At 41.7% G+C, this 17,414-nt stretch overlaps 1 protein-coding gene across 2 annotated transcripts in view; it reads left to right on the top strand.

Moving 5' to 3' along the window:
• The window catches only part of RAPGEF5 (Rap guanine nucleotide exchange factor 5), a 232,784-nt gene that overhangs the window by 30,889 nt on the left and 184,481 nt on the right, over window positions 1-17,414 (top strand). For both annotated transcript variants that reach the window (XM_043871607.1, XM_043871605.1), the window contains exons 2-3: window positions 11,779-11,829; window positions 13,511-13,617. In XM_043871607.1, coding sequence (XP_043727542.1) covers window positions 11,779-11,829; window positions 13,511-13,617 — 158 coding nt within the window. The remainder of the gene's footprint in view (window positions 1-11,778; window positions 11,830-13,510; window positions 13,618-17,414) is intronic.

The following is a 17,414-nucleotide window of genomic DNA, read 5'->3' as shown; positions in this document are numbered from 1 at the left end:
ATAATAATGAATGCTTACTGGGACTTCCCAGGGCACCCAGGATTAAGACTCCTCACTTCCAGTGCTTCCACTGCCAGGGGTTCAGTTTCGATCCCTGGTGAGGGAACCAGGATCCCGCATGCCACACAGTGCAGCCAAAACAAAACAAAAAAAAAATGAATTTCCCTCTTTAAAAAAAAATAGTGAGTGCTTGTTGAGCACCTTTGTAAGCTCTTTAATATTTTAAATCAGCGGTTCTCAGAGTATAGTCAGTCCATCAGCATTGTCTTCTGGGAATCTGTTAGAAACGCAGATTCAGAACTTCACCCCAGACCCAAGACAGCCAAAACCTCTAGAATGGAGCCCAGCAATCTGATTTAATAAGGTGATTCTGATGCAAGCAATTTGAGAACCACTATTTTAAGCCATTTCATCGTTACAACAACTTTATGAACAGATTTTATTTCTCCCATTAAAGAGATGGAAACAGAGGCACGAAGAAGTTAAATGAATTGTCCACAGATGTAGAACTTTTAAGTGGTACAGGTGGGCTTTGAATCTAAGCAAAGCAAATTCAGAGCCCTGCTCCTAACCATCAGGCAAGGCAGCGTCCTAGGAAAATAAGGGGCAATACACAGAAGAAGGAGCTGTAAACTCCAAAAGGTGAAAAGATTTAAAGGAGTAAGACCAGATTTTTTTGTTTCTTTGTTTACAAACATTTAATGAGAATTAATTGTATGCAATGAATTATTTTAAACCCTGTGGACGTGTATGAATATGAGTGGAACACAGACTCTATTTTAAGATTCTTATAATGAATTAGGAGCAATCCAAATATAAGTGTCTGGAATCTAAAGTGCTTTGAAGTAACCAAGAAATTTTTATGGGGCAGGGGTTGAGGATTTGAGCGTGTGAATACATTTTAACATAAACTGTTGTTGTTCGGTCCCTCAGTCCTGTCTGACTCTTTGTGACCCCGTGGACTGCAGCACGCCAGGCTTTCCCTGTCCTTCACCATCTCCTGGAGTTTGCTCAAACTCATGTCCATTGAGTCGGTGAGGCCATCCAACCAACTTGTCCTCTGTCATCCGCTTCTCCTCTTGCCTTCAATCTTTCCCAGCATCAGGGTCTTTTCAGGCTGTTAGTTTGTGGCCAAAGTATTGGAGCTTCAGCATCAGTCCTTCCAGTGAATATTCAGGATTGATTTCCTTCAGGATTGACTAGTTTGATCTCCTTGCAGTCCAAGGGACTCTCAAGAGTTTTCTCCAACACCATAGTTCAAAAGCATCAATTTTTCATTGTTCAGCCTTCTTTATGATCCAACTCTATCATCCATACATGACCACTGGAAAAGCCATAGCTTTGACTAAACAAACGTTTGTCAATAATGTAATGTCTCTGCTTTTTAATATACAGTCTAGGGTTATCATAGCTTTTCTTCCAAGGAGCAAGCATCTTTTAATTTCATGGCTACAGTCATCATCTGCGGTGATTTTGGAACCCAAGAAAACAAAGTCTGTCACTGTTTCTCTCGTTTCCCCATTTATTTGCCATGAAGTGATGGGACTGGATGCCATGATCTTTGATTTTTGAATGTTGAGTTTTAAGCCAGCTTTTTCTCTCCTTTCACCTTCATCAAGAGGCTGTTTAGTTCTTCTTTCTGCCATAAGGGTGGTGTACTCTACGTATCTGAGGTTATTGATATTTTTCCCAGTAATCTTGATTCCAGCTTGTGCTTCATCCAGACTGGCATTTTGCCTGATGTACTCTGCATATAAGTTAAATAAGCAGGGTGACAGTATGCAGCCTTGATGTACTCCTTTCCCAATTTGGAACCAGTCTGCTGTTCCATGTCTGGTTCTATCAGTTACTTCTTAACATGCATACAGGTTTCTTGGAAGGCAGGTAAGGTGGTCTGGTATTCCCATCTCTTGAAGAATTTTCCATGTTTGTTGTGATCCACACAGTGAAAGGCTTTAGCATGATCAATGAAGCAGATGTTTTTCTGAAACTCTCTTGCTTTTTCTATGATCCAGTGGTTGTTGGCAATTTGATCTCTGGTTCCTCTGCCTTTTCTAAATCCAGCTTGAATATCTGAAAGTTCTCTGTTCATGTATTGTCGAAGCCTAGCTTGGAGAATTTTGAGCATTACTTTGTTAGCATGTGATAAGAGTGCAATGAATGGTGCAGTAGTTGGAACATTCTTTGGCACTGCCTTTCTTTGGTATTGGAATGAAAACTGACCTTTTCCAGTCCTGTGGCCACTGCTGAGCTTTCCAAATTTGTTGAATTATTGAGTACAGCCCTTTCATAGCATCCTCTTTTACGATTTGAAATAGCTCAGCTGGAATTCCATCACCTCCACTAGCTATGTTCGTAGTGATGCTTCCTAAGGCCCACTTGACCTCGTGCTCCAAAATGTCTGGCTCTAGATGAGTGATCACACAGTTGTGATTATCTGGGTCATTAAGATATTTTTTGTACAGTTCATCTGTGTATTCTTGCCACCTCTTCTTAGTATCTTCTGCTTCTGTTAGGTCCATACCATTTCAGTCCTTTATCGAGCCCATCTTTGCATGAAATGTTCCCTTGGTATCTCTAATTTTCTTGAAGAGATCTCTAGTCTTTCCCATCCTATTTATTTCCTCTATTTCTTTGCATTGTTCACTTAGGAAGGTTTTCCTGTCTCTCCTTGCTATTCTTTGGAACTCTGCACTCAGATGGGTATATCTTTCCTTTTCTCCTTTGCCTTTTGCTCCTCCTCTTTTCTCAGCTCTTTGTAAGGCCTCCTCAGAGAACCATAAACTGTATGGAAACAGCATAAACTGTCTGGAAACTTAGAAGAAAGGGATTCCAGGCATTGAGGATATTGTGTGCAAGATTCAAATGTTCGAAACAAGGCGTATTCTGTATTACCATATAGATTGGTAGTTCCTAGTTTAAAAGTAGTTAGTGAAACTGGTTGCTTATGTTTGTTTTAGTCTTGGGAGCCAATAATTGTTTTGACCTATTTCTTGTGTTCATGTAATATGTCAGTGAAGGTGGAAATGTGTCTTAAACAATTTTGAAGGAAATAATCTTAAATGGCAGCAAAAGATTATTTGGTTCAAAATGAAAAAAATTCTTACTGATAGCTGGTTACTGGAATATATGCTAGGGAGATTACAGAGAGCCTTCTGCTCTGTAAAATTTGATAATTTAGACCAGGGTTGGTAAACTTTTCCTGTAGAAGCCCAGATAAAAAATATTTTTGTCAGGAAAATGGCCAGAGGCGGATGTAAACATGGGACACAGCTGTGTTCCAGTAACACCATGAACCCAGCACCGGCAGCTGGGTTTGGTCTGTGACCCCTGATCCCTCCTGCCTCAGATCACTAAGACGAAGGCTGTGGGATGGTCTGGAGGCCTCCGGGTGTCCTTTCTGGTACTGTATTTCTGAGGTGCTCTGTATGGCTTGGGTAACTGAAAAATAAAAACTCGAACTAGTTTCTAAGTCTTCCTTCTGCCAGAGGACTATACATTGTCACCTTTATTGTTTTTTGCAGCTTTCAAAAACTTTTGTACAAATTAACAAGGAACATGAAAGAGATTGACTCATTTCCAGAGGCAACAAAGATAAGATACCTACTCCAAGGTGTGTTTCTTTTGCACATTTCTGACTTGGCAGTAGTATAGGAAAGGAAAAGTGAAAAAATTTCCTCTTGAAGATGCCACACAAAGTGACTTATTGAAGTCTTTCCCACTGCAAAGAAATAATTGGCATTCAAGTGGATCTTTAAGTTTTAAAGCAAGCACATTTATTATTCAGTCTTTAAAAATATATTCTGTATATATGTTTCATATATATGTGTGTGTTTGTGTGTGTGTGTGTTTCATATGTGACCACTTACAACACAGTTGAGAAACTTGAGAAAGCAAGCCGGGAAGGATGGCAGAGATGGTGGTGGGTTTCGTAGGTTTTGAGGGGATGATATCCTGCCTTACTCTTTGGCCTGGGAGTCCGGGTCACCAGGTGACGTGGCGGTGGGAGGAAGTCGCCACTGGCTGTCCGGCCTCTGCTGTGCTCTGTAGAAGGTCCTAGATTGACAGAAGGTGGAAGTTCCTCTGGGGGTTTACGAGACTGGTTGAGGAGAGATGAGCTACATATGCAGATGGAGCCAGGAGACGCATCAGTGACAAATACTGAGAGTGTTTAGTGGAAGAGATTGGACACAGGAGGCTCAAGGCTTGGGTGAGCTTTACACAGCATTTGTGTGGGTTGAAGGAAGGGCAGGATGTGGAAATAAAAAGATACACAGAGGTCAGAGGTCATGGCAAGGGCTTGGGCTTGGAGGTGAGATTGTGCACTGTTGGCAGAGAGAAAATTGGAGCAGCTGTCTGGCTAGAGTGGGGAGTTTGCGGAAGAGACATGCAGCCAGGATTGTGGAGACATTGACAGACTGGCCACTTGGGTAAAGTCTTAGAATATTGTTTGTGAGTGCATAAAGAGCATAAACTATTTTAGAATCAATTTTACTTTTTAATAACGAAGTAGTATGTAAGGAGACATTTTAGGGAGGCTAATCTGATCTGTGTGAAGGTGCTAGAGGCCGGAGTGGTCAGGGGGCAGGGAGGGTCATTCTGTTGCAGCCCAGGATGATAATGTTATGGAGAGAGCAACTTTTAGTACAGAAATAGAGGCTGTATTTTAAATAATATTTGAATGGTTTTTGAGGCTTTGTTTTTGGGGAGGAAAGAGGCTATTACTTAAACATTTTTTATTTCACTTTGAAATAATTTCAGACTTAAACGTATAAATACTACAAAGAAAGCCTTATAACCATTACCCAGCTTCCCCAAATGTTAACATTTTAGGTAACCACAGTGCACTTGTCAATACCAGCATTGACACTCAAGTAGCTCAAGTATAGACCTCATTCACTTCCTACCAGCTGACCTACTAAGGTCCTCATCCTTGTCCAGGCAGGCACTCAGGGGCGGATTGTCTTTCTTGTCAGTCTCCTTTGTTCTCCAATCCAGGAGAGATGCTCTGCTTTTCTCGGTTTTTCCTTACCTTGACAATTGTTGCAGAGTACGAGCTAGTTACATTGAAGAATATCCCTCAGCTTGGAGTTGTGTGATGTTTTCTCATTAAATTACAGCATGCATTTTGACAAAAAATACCCTGAAAGTGCCTTTCTCAGGGTATCATATGATTAATAGCAGTCAAGTGATGTCAAGTCTCATGATTGGTGATAACTTTTATCACTTAGTTAAGATGGATCTGCTAAGCTCTGCTGAAAAGTTACTATTCTTTCCTCTATTCCTTAATAGCTTATGGGGAAACACTTTGACACTATGCAGATGTCCTATATCTTAGTGGTACTTTTATTCTCTCCTTTTGGCACCCGCTGATGATTCTTGCTAGCAACACTTGGTACTGTGTTCTTTGTCTAATTGTGATATTCTTTGCCTCTTCTTGTTGCATTTAGTAATTGAAAGAATTCTGTAAGGAAGAGCTGTTTCTCCACTGTGTCCTCTGCCCCATGTTTGTTTATTCAGTGATTTAGTAGATCAGTTTGGACTCCTGGTTATTTATCCTCCTGGTATAATGTAATGCTTCCACTGTTTTGTGCTCAAGTCCTAGATAGGGCAGATGGGAGCTTCTTCACATTGGATGCTGAGAAAAGGGTTCATTTTGGAGTCCAGGTGTGACTGGGAGGTTGATGTTATTGCAGGTAGGGAATTCAGTAACAAGTGGAGATAAGGAAGCTGCCAATTTAACTGCTGACCCAAAATCTTTAGTGACCTGCTTCCTAAACTGTAAAGGCTTTTTCTATGATTGCATTAACCAAGGAAGCCCACCCTGTAGGCTGTTATGCTGTTGTTTGTACACACAATAAAAAGAAAGATACTTTCCCAAGGAATAAAAAAAGCAAGTTGATGAGATTTGGGGGTTTGTTTCCGTGGTACCTATTGTATATATTTCCCCAGAAGTTGCCAGTTCCTGCCGATTTATCTCCCTAGGCAGGCAAGATTGTGAAATATTTATAAGTATTCCTAAGCCCCACTTTAATTTTCTCCTTTGGCTTTTAAGTGGGGCAAACATGTTTGTACTAGAAGAGAGTCCTTCATTAGTGGGAAATGTAAATTAAGTCTAATGCTACAGATGCCATTAAAAGGGAGATGTCCTTTCAGAAGGCGTGTAGGAAGGATGCCGCTCTGCAGACGTGAGGCACCTTGGCTTAGGGTTATGTCTGGGATGGGGCGGATAGAAAACACACACCACAAGGACAGGTGCAGGGTGCGATTTACTGAAACACTACCTCTTTGTTCTGCACAAACCAGTGAGAAGCTCAGACACAGACCCCAGGGCTGCTGTTTGGATGGCCTGCACCTCTGCTGTGTTTAGATCTCTGGTGGGCATGTGAGGGAGGAGATGGCGGAGGAGTGCACCCAGCTTCATAGTGGAGGTGGGTGAAGAGAGCTGCATATCATCGAGTTCAACCAGTTTTTTTAGTTTTTCTCAAACCAGAGCGCATCCAAGCTACCCTGAGAAGCTTGGAGAAAACCCATTCAGGCTGCACTCCTATAGGTTCTAATTCTGTGGACCTGAGCTCCTGGTTATTTCTTCAGGTTCCCTGATGGTTCTAATTTACATCCAGGGTTAAGCGCCTCTGGATCTAGCAGAGACAACTATCTGTGACATCTTCATGCAGCCATATATGCTTGCTTGTCACGTGATTCTTAAATTGGCATATTCGATATTATAAGATAAATGAATGGGAAAATAACTACAGACAGTGGTAAACTTGGTGGGTGACAAGTTGGGTGAACTTCTTAACCTGTTCAAGTCTAGCTTCATCATCTACAAAATGAGATTAATAATACCTCATAGTTTTTCCAAAGTTAAGCAGTATGTTGCATGTAAAATAATCAGTACAATCTCTAGCACACGGTACAAACACATTTATTATTTAGTAACATGCAGCATGTTACAGTAGAGTGGTCACTTTGGAATCAATCAAAATTTTCTTCCAGCCCTGGCTGTATAACTTTCCAGCTCTGGGACCTTAAGTGAATTCCCTAATTTCTCTGACCCCCAGGGCTCTTGTCTATAGCTGTATGAACAGGTAGGTACACTTCCTAGTGTGGAAAAGTGCTTAAGCATAAAGGCAGTGCTCAGTAAGCATATCTGCCACCTTCCCGCTCATTCTGTTTTCTTATTACATCACAAGGCAGTGGAAAAATCTAGTTTTGAGAACATCATTGACTTTGGTTTGGCCAGGTTGTGTGGAGAAGATACTGTTACAAATGGCCTTTGTGGCTGTGACTGACTTTGGGAGCATGACCCTTGGAGCCCTGAGGGATGGTTGGGCCTGAATTGGGACCAGAGCCTGCAGATAGAGTTGGGGTGCCCTGCGCTGCACTTCCGTATTAGTACTTGGCTAGTGTCTCCAGTTTGCCTTATGCTGAACTTGTGATGACCTTGTCCTTCTTAAGCCAACATACTGGCTGGGTGGGATTCTGTCCTTTTTACCTGAATCAAGCTTTGCTTGAAATGCAAGGGTATGCTGGGACTTAAAAAGGACCCCCACCCCAGGTCTTAGAATTCTACTTCACAGCCTCTGTTGTTGTAGTCCCTAGTCTCCTAACACATGCGCCCTCTAGTTGCTTATGGAACTTTTTGACTTCTAAGTATACTTACCCATTTTAACATCTGCATTTATACTTTGTCAGCCTTCAGAGGGTAGAGGACAGTGGCTGAAGATGACAGAAGTTGTGTTGTGAGCTGAACTCTTAACTTATCAACACGTTTGGTAGTTCTTGTTGGTTCCTGTTTGTAATAGAGCAGGTCATAATTCTGTGCTGATTGAAGTGATTCAGTCTTTTTCTTTTCATTTCTCTCTCCCCTTGTAGCCTAAGTTTTTTAATTCAATCCAAGAAGAACATTAAGACATGTCCTTTAAGAGCTGATTAAAAAAATGTGCGTTAAGTCCAGTGATGCTAAAATGTTTAATTTAGACCCAACCTCACAGACTACTATAGTTTAACTTTAGTGGGCACTTAACTTAGAAAAAAATGGAAATAATATATGATTGCTTTCCAGTTATCCCTCTGAGTTATGCCATTATTTTTTTTTCTGGAAGTTCATTTATGAATATTAAAGGGGTGCAATTTTCTAACACATGTCTAAAATATGAGATCTGCATGGAATCATTTAGGGAATTATTTTCTATGGTTCATTAAATTGGAAAGGAGAAGAAATTTGAATTAAAGTCTAATTTAATTTGTATTATTACTAGTCTTCTCTCTATGGTCTGTGTAAAGTCCTGTCTAAAAGATTCAATGCATCTAGCTTAAGTAATTCTTGGAAATGGGAGATAAAGGGGAGAAAAGAATCATCTCATCTGGGCATTCTATTTGAGATATCATGGTGAGAACCACTGAGAAGAGGACACTGCATCAATTGGACCAGCCACCCAAGATTATAGAGAAAATTGATGGGAAATTGGGAAGAAGAAAGAGACTTCTTATGGGTTTAAAGTGTTCTTTAGATCCTGTGTCTTTCAGTAAATTGATTTCTAAATTAGAGGATGGTATCTTGTTCACATCTCTGTTTCTGGAACTCCCATGTTGCCGGAATAAGAGCTCAATAGGTGCTTCATAAGGAACTTAAGGAAAGTTAGTTGCCACAGGAGTGGTGAGATGAAGCTCAGAAATGCTGAGAGGAGAAGCAGAACCCAGGGAGTCTAGGATGGAATGAAAACAGCTGAGTGATTGAATATCATGGAAAGAATGTTGAGTGGAGAAGGTGCATCGTCAATGTTTCTTGTGCTGCTCTTTCAGGGAAGGGCTGGGTGCTTTAGAGCAGTGATTCTGAGTCCTGTAAGTTGGCCCATGGCATTCTCCCAGTAAAATTCCACGACAGTCCTTTCACGAGGTCTGTGAAAAAATGAGGTGATGGATGGTCAGTTCCTCCATGTTCTTTTTTAATCAATCTTTGGCACTTGCAATTTTTAGTCATAAAGTGGTCTCAAAAAAAAAAAAAAAAAAGTACAGGCTTATGGTAGTTATTTTCAGTTGAACAAATCAGTCCTTTCTGGTACTGTTTGAGAGCTGCTGTCTGGAACGTTTAGGAAACACAGCTCCCTGGGGACGAGTCGAGAGCAGGCTTCTGAGGCATTTCTGACAACAAATCTAGGTATTGTGTGCTGTCAAAGGCAGTTCCTGGTCGATTCCCCGTGGGCTGGGGCTCATCTAACACTGTTGTCTAGTCGGCATGGACGCATCCCATGGCTTTATTGACTCACCTTACCAATCTTTTGTAACAAGCCACCCACAGGGGAAGTGTCTGTGAAATGGAATTGTGCAAGTCTAACACTAGTGTCAAGACAGCCAGATTGGGGCTGGCAGCAGAGAGAAAGGAAGCCGTTCGCTTTCTTTTGTGGACGTGCCCCCACCTAATTCAGAGCTTGTTTCTACCTGGAAGACTTCTTTTTAACTAGATCATGTGACATCGTTGCTTTTCTGAGCTGATTTAGGCAACCAGATGAGTAATAAAGATTGTCAGTTCTGGCCTGCCATATTGACTTTTAAAAGGCTGTTTAGGGGGAAAAAATCACTTACCATGATGATTCATCTTCAACTTATAAATCTGGTGTGGATGCAGATTTCACACTATTCAGTATTTCAGTAAGTGAGTACAAATGCATAGGCTCAGATGACAAAAGGCCTAGGAAGGGCTGGTTGGGAATGTGTATGGACTAGACCAGAAGGGGTGAGTGGATGTTTTATTTTAATACATGATAATTAAAAATGGCCTGTCTGGGGCTTCCCTGAGTGGTTCAGTGGTAAAGAATCCACTTACTGATGCAGAAGACACGGGTTCGACCCCTGGTGTGTGAGAAGATCCCATATACCCCAAAGCAGCTAAGCCTCTGGGCCACAACCATTGAGTCTGTGTCCTAGAGCCCGGGAGCCGCAGCTACTGAACCCAGCACACCCTGGGGCGTCTGTTCTGCAACAAGAGAAGCCGCTGAGATGAGAAACCCGCACACACAGCTAAACAGTAGCCCCCGCTCGCTGCAACTAGAGAGAAACCCTCGCGGCAGTGAAGAACCGGCACAGCCAAAAATAAATAAATTATTCTTAAAAGAATTAAAAATGGCCTATCTTAAACAATTTCTGGATTGTTTGGCAGCACCCACTCGATGGACATGAGTCTGAGCAAGCTCCAGGAATTGATGATGGACAGGGAAGCCTGGCGGGCTGCAGTCCATGGGGTTGCAGAGATTCGGACACGACTGAGCGACAGAACTGAACTGACTGAAACAATTTCTAGGGTGGGGGGTGGGGAGCCATTGCAAGTCTTTGGTGGAGTGCCAACTGACATTTCTGGATAGAGAGTCCATATATTTATTTCGGTTTAATTAGAAGATAAGTAATATGGGAGCTGTGTGGAGTGGGCCAGAGGCAAAATGGAAGTTCTGCCATAAAGTCTGGTAGAAGGTTCAGAGGCTGGAAGGCCCTGAGTGGCAGGGAATGTTTTGTAAGTGAGTCTAAGAAGTGGAGGCGGCAGAAAAAAAACTATGGGATCTCAAAAGATAGCAAGCTTCAGAATAGAAGTGTAAAGAACTTCTAAACATAGGGTTGGGAGCTCAGTAAATGTTCATTTCTCTCTTCTTTTTCCTAAACCACAACAGGAAAACATAATAGTTTTCTATTGTGCTTAAACACATGTGGGTGATGGTGCCGCTCACTGGATTGTTAGGTAGGAAAAATTAGCTCCTACAATACAAATCATTCAGCAAATACTCAATTGATACAGAGATATAAATAATCTGTAATAAATGAATAGAAAAATTCAACACTTCTGTGCACAGCTGTGTGCTAGAGCCTGTGAAAGCAAAGGCGGGTAAGCTGCCAGCTCTCCCTCAAGGAGCTCATGGATTCGTTGGGCAAATGCACGTGTGGAAGGACAGTCAGTAAGGCAGAGCACCCGGGAGCTGCCCCAGAAATAGTCAGAAACAAGGAGCTCCAAAGAGGGGCACATCCCAGTGGAGGGGGACAGAGCCTCACCCAGCAGGTGACTGCACAGACCTGGGCTTCGCTGGGGTCCAGGGCCGTGTCAGGGAAGGTGAAGGGCGTCCTGATGTGGGGAAGGGTATGAGCAGAGGCAGGTATGTGTTGTAGGTTCTTCTGAGAAGTGGATTTCATGTTGAATCACAGAAGCCGCATGGGGAGGTAGAGGGAAAATACTAGAAATCTGCTGGAGGCCGACTCTGGTGGGCCCAGAAGGGCAGGCGGGGGTTTTTCACTGACTCCTGTAAGCAAAGAGAGACTCCCCCTCAGCTGAGGGGGCTACACAGGGGCTTCTGTTCATGTGGGGTTTGCAGGATGGCCTGAGAGGGTGTGACTGGAGCCTGGGGAAGTCCACTGAAGGCTGAGACAACAGTCCAGGGGTGCACGGATGAGAGCTGCAATTAGATCAGTGAAAGGGGAAATGGAAGGGAAAAGAGGGTGGTATCAAAGTCATGTTGAGAATAAAGCGACACAGACACAAACGTCCATTGTTCTGTTGCAGTTTTTAAAGCTGTGGAAGCCGTTCTGGTAGAATATCCTGTCCTGTTGGAGTAAATGTTGACCAGATATTTACCTTGAATGAGAAGAAGGATGTTATCCTCTGTGGCCATTGACATTTTTTGGCTCAGACAATTGCTGGACTTGCCATGGTTGCATGTATTGTGTCCTTGATTGTACAGTGGTACTGAAAAACTGTTTGGTTCTAATTTTTCCCTTCTCTTTCCTTCCAAATAGACTCTATCAAGAAGAATTTCCAATCCATACCTCGAACATACTCCATCCCAGGTATGATTCTTTTCTGTCTTACAGCATTTCTGAAACAATAGTCCACGAATCCCGGTGTAGTACTTGCTAGTTAGAAATCTGCCCTTTGCTCCTGATCACGCTGTCTCCTTCACGTGGAATGACATGGCCGAAGGTGTTTGGAATGCTTTGATAACTTTCATGTAGAAAGATGTTCACTAAATAAGGAAAAAAAATTTCCCCCACTTTCCAAGTCCTTTACATGAATGTGTTACGAATATGGTGGAGTTTGTATATAATAGAAATATTTTCAATTTGCTGAATGATAGAAATGCTGTATTTAAAAAATAGGAGATGTTTTACTCTGAAAACTTTGTGAAAAGGGGGATTATTTATAGGTATCTAATAGTAGAATATCCCCGATACTCACTGAAACAAGGTGGGGCTGCCTTCATTGTGTTGTTAAAAAAAATCAGCTGACTAAAAAAAAAAAAAATCAGCTGACAGGGTTGTGTATTTTAGAAAGACAGGGGACTATGAGCTTTGTGAGGACAGAACCTTTGGTCTTGTTCACTGCTGTATCCCCAGCATCTAGAATGGGGCTGATTGCTGCTCCGTGTTTTTGAATGACTGAGTGAATGAACGCTGTCAGGACTAGTCAGGTAGTACTTTCTGTTGTCTGACTCAAGTATTTTTTTTTAATGGGTTTAGCATGTTAAAAATAAAATCATCTCCTGTCCTCATCTTCTCATTACGTTGTGTTCAGGAGGTGATCGTATGAAAATTAAGGGCGTATAAGGATGGGATTGAAGTGTTCAGGATTAGGTTATTGTGAATATATTATCAATTGTCTGCCTTGGGAAACGATAAAAATATTCCGTCAAAACTTTGTGGGTGCAAAAAGAGTTTAGCAAGAAACAAGTGAACAGATGTAAGCATGCACCCTCAATATATCTTCCTTTTCATGAGCTTTTACTTAGGAAAAGAGTTCATCTCCTTTCCTTTGTGAGGCAACATTGCCCTGTGGATGAAGTTGCCAGTTACAGAGAAAGGAGGTAGTTTATAAAGTGGGACACAGACCTCTCCAGATCTAAGGGATACCCTCCTTCATCCTCCAAGAATCAGAGATGCATACAGGCAAATCAGAAGATTAAAAAAAGAAGTTATATGAAATTTGTATCTGCTAGATGCAATCATGAAGTAGATTGAACCCAGGATGCTTGGAACTAACTATGAACTCTGCAGTTGAGTGAAGCTTAAAAGCAAAGCACACAAATTATATCATGGTGTGAGATGGTCACTAGATAGGAAAAAATTTAATTTTCCCATCTTCCAAGCTGTTTACATATATGCATTATCAATATGGCAGAATTCATATAAAAATGTTCTTCAGTTTGCTGTATTGATAGAAACATTGTATATAAAGAAAAAAGGAACAGGTATTTTGCCTGGAAATTTTGTGTAAAAGGAAATTATTTACAGTTAAAGCACTTTAGCATTTGGAAAGTAGTTATAATAGCCTAATAGCTTAAATGGTCCAATAGCAAAAATAAATAGAACAGGTAGTTACATAGCTGTTATCTTAGCTATGTATGGTAAGATATAAGTGTTTTATGCTTAGGGACTTGGCCATAATTTTTCTGTATAGTGTGTCATCGGCAGCTCACAAATTGTCACATTATTGTTCTGCATTCTCAGTGAATCTTTTGTCTTTTCTATGTAGATTTATGGGGAGAATTCTTCTTGTGCAGGAAGAGCGTTGCGGAATATTATCATCGTTCAGGCAGCTGACCTGATAAAGGACAGAGCGAACCTCAAGGGGTTTTATAGGTAACACCGTTTGCTAACACCTTGTCAGAAATTCTCCTTGAGAGAGAAAAAAAACTGAAAACCTGTTAAAGTCATAACCTTGATCACAGAGAGATGGGCTATTATGAGGAGTAGGAGGGTTGCTGGGCTTGAAGTGTCTGCTTGGGAGATTGGCGGTGACGTTTCTCTTAATTAAACGAGTGTTGGTCAGCTGGACTCCTGGTCTGAAGATCAGGCGAGGAATGCTCAGCTGCAGGTGTGCTTGGGCTCCTGAGAGCCTGCTCTGCTTCCTCAAAGACGTGATGTTTTATAGTGTTTTTACCGGGCGTGTGCTGTGTTGGGCCTTCTGTAAATACAGGCCCCCTCTCTCAGAGCTCTGTGGGGATCCTTGGAGGCCCCTGGGGGAGAGGGCCATTACTCTGATTCTCCAGGTGGGCGTGAGCTGCCCCTTCAGGACCTTCAGGGTGGAGGAGGGCCAGCTGGGCACAGGATTGGCACTTGTTTGCCTTGGCAGGTGAATAAGGGTGGAGGTGTTAGAGTAAATGGATGGGCATATGGTCAGCTATAAAGTACATCTGGACCAAGAAGATGGTCACGGAGAAAGTTCAGGGCACATGTCTTCATTTCATGGAGCCATTTAAAGAAATAACAAAAGTAGATGAGCAGCTTTTTGTGACTATTTTTTCCAAGTAAAGGTATTAAACCACAGCAAACAATACTAAAACTACAAAAATAACCAGAGAAAGAACCACTATCATTTATTATCATTATTTGTTCTTACAAAAATGAGATTACAATACCATGAAGAATAGGAAAGAATACTCAGAACAAATGATGCCAAAAAAAGTAGGAAAGATTCTCAGGATAAAGACGTTTCTTTAACTAAGTTTAGCTAAATCACCATCTCCTTATGGTATTTTCTTTTTTTTTCCACTTGCCACAGATGGGAAAAATTTCATCATGGCCTAGATTTAGGGGGATAGTGCTTCCTAACCTGTTTGAGTAAGAAGGACCCCCCCCCCCCCCACTTTTCTATTGAGGCATAGTTTACATACAGTAAAATGCACAAATCTAAGGGTACAGCTGGGTGAATTTTTAATTATTACACATACCAATGTGACTGCTATCTATAGCAAGATCTAGGAGGTTTTCACACCCCAGATGATGTCTTCATGTCCCATCCCTATCAGTAACTGTCCCAGGCCGACAACTTGTTTCTCATCAGAAACTTGGCAGGATCTGTAATCTTAGGCACCACTGAGCAACTACACAGTGGAGATGAGAGAACTACAATGAATTAACACTTTAAAATCCCATGTTTAATTAATCTTATTAGTATTTATGTAGGTTTTGACGCCTCCCACATAGGTTAGACATGATTCATTCTGTTGAGAAACAGTGCTTTTGTGTATTGTGAATCTCATTAAAAAGCTCCAAGATCACCTCTACTCACTTCCTCCCATAATGAATTCAAGCCCCTAAGTCTGAAAATCACCAGCTTAGGGCCCAGGTCAAGTAATTGCAACAGGCTGGGATAGGGGCTGTGAGTATAGTTGCATTACTTCATGTAAAATCTCTCTCTTTTTTTTTCTTTAATAGATGATAGTATCAACTTTAGACAAGTCTAATTCTTTTTTTTCTTAAAAACTAAAACTGCCTATACAAGCATACCTCAGAGATACTGTGGGTTTGGTTCCAGACCACCCCAGGGCAATGGGTAGCACAATAAAGTGGGTCACATGGATTATTCTGTTTCTCAGTGCATGTAACAGTTATTATACTGTAGTCTATTAAGTGTGCAGTTGCATTATGTCCAAAAATAATATTCATCCCTTAATTTAAAAAATACTTTATTGCTGAAACTTGCTAATCATCATCTGAGTCTTCAGCAAGTCATCATCTTTTTGTTAGTGGAGGGTTTGAAATGTTTTGAGAAGTACCAAAAACAGAGATACGAAGTGAGCAAATGCCATTGCAAAAATGGCACTGATAGACTTGCTATATTAAGCTTGCCACAAACCTTCAGTTTGTAAACATAATATCTCTAAAGTACAGCAAAGGAAAGTGCAATAAAATGAGGTCTGCCTATGTCAGTCTTTGGGCCTAGTTGTGAGCAGACTCATAGGATTCATTTTCGCTTCTATATAAGACTGTGTGTAGGACTGGTCCTTGCTATCAGTTTTGTTCCTGATTGGATATAGACTGAAAAAGAACTGGAACATGTACATTAATCAGGTTCATGGAAAAGAACCATCCATCTGAGCAAGGGCATAGTTTGAGTTTATTGAGAGTAGAATGTGGTGAGAGTGTGGGTCTATAGTCTAAGGACTGATTAATGCTCTGGGTTTAGAGGCAAAGTGCTAATATGATAGCCTAGGCTGAGTCATTTTCATTTGTCTGGTAGTAAATTGAGGCAGAGTACCACATGAAAATTACTTTCATAATTTTGATATGTTTTCCATTCATTTGGTACTATAGGAAAAATCATACTTTTTTGAGCCTTCATGTAAGTCTCTAAATACCACTGTCCCATTGAAGGAGATGAGGGTCTGTCTCTACTGCTATGAACTGATTACTAAAACTGTAACTGGAGATGGAAGGAGGCCAAGAAAAACCAAGTGTTCAACTTCAGCGATTAGTAAAATTCTTGTTTTGCTGTGGCAATCACATTGACCTTGGAGCCATCACCTCTGTATCATAACGTTCCTATCTAGCATTGCAGCATTGGTGAGATCTCTATGTACTCAGAACAGCTTCTGGATTCAGTACAAGACTGAAGATACGTGGGGAGTAAGAACTGCTGTGGGTGTTCACACGCCTCCTTTCCAGGCATCTCTAATTTCTCCACCACCCTCCTCTCAGTCCTGTAGACTCAGGGATTTAAAGTGGATTGTTGCTGACCTGGTCCACGAGTCAAGGAGGTTGTTGGTTAACTGCAGTGGCCACTCACCTCATTTTGTTTGCTTTGGTGGTATTGTTCACTTGCCAAGTTGGGTGCAACTCTTTGCGGCCCTGTGGATGGCAGCACATCAGCCTTCCTTGTCCTTTACTATCTCCCAGAGTTTGCTCGTACTGATGTCCATTGAGTTGGTGAATTGGTGGTATTAGTGATAGTGTCTATCTTTATCCCAGTGATATTTTCCCTGGTGCAAATGGATTGTCCAAAGCGATTTGAAACATGATATGATAAATTGCAGGTGGGGGTAGAAAGAGATTGTGTACAACTGAAACAGTAGCTTACTTTGAGAGTGAGAGCTTGATTATTAGGTAATAACTACAGATGACAGCAGTCATGCCTATACCATGTTTTAGCAAATCGACTCAGTCCTGCCCACCACACTCTCCTCCTCGCCCCCGAGACAGAGCGAGACTTTCCCATTGAGAAGGTCGGGCTGAGTCACTGGCCTCACCTGGCAGCCCGTTAGAAGTGAGGGCTCCGAGGCTGTGCCCAGCCACACTGCACCAGAATCTTCATGTTAACAAGGTCTCCCAGATGACTCCCACTCAACACAGTCATGGGAAGCCCTCTTCTGAGAAACGTCTTTCTGATCACCTGTGAGGAAACAAGCCAGTGCATCTGTCTAGTCACTGTTGCAATGTGAAAGTTTAGTTTGTTTAGTAAATGTTTTGTTGTATCCTGCCATGTTCCAGGTGGTGTCAGACACAGAACAGGCTGAGGAGCTGTCTGTACTGTTCTGAGAATGAGGATTAAGATGATAAAAGTGCTTTACAAGCCCAAAGATGCTGGCTAATTGATAGAGGTGTTGAGGAATTAACACTTTGAGCATTTACTAATGAAAGGTGTCCTATAGAGTTAG

The sequence above is a fragment of the Cervus elaphus genome, chromosome 18 (genome assembly GCF_910594005.1).
Source record: "Cervus elaphus chromosome 18, mCerEla1.1, whole genome shotgun sequence".
Lineage (NCBI taxonomy): Eukaryota > Metazoa > Chordata > Mammalia > Artiodactyla > Cervidae > Cervus > Cervus elaphus.
The sequence above is the reverse complement of the archived record's forward strand: the minus strand, read 5'-3'. Positions and strand labels throughout refer to the sequence as shown.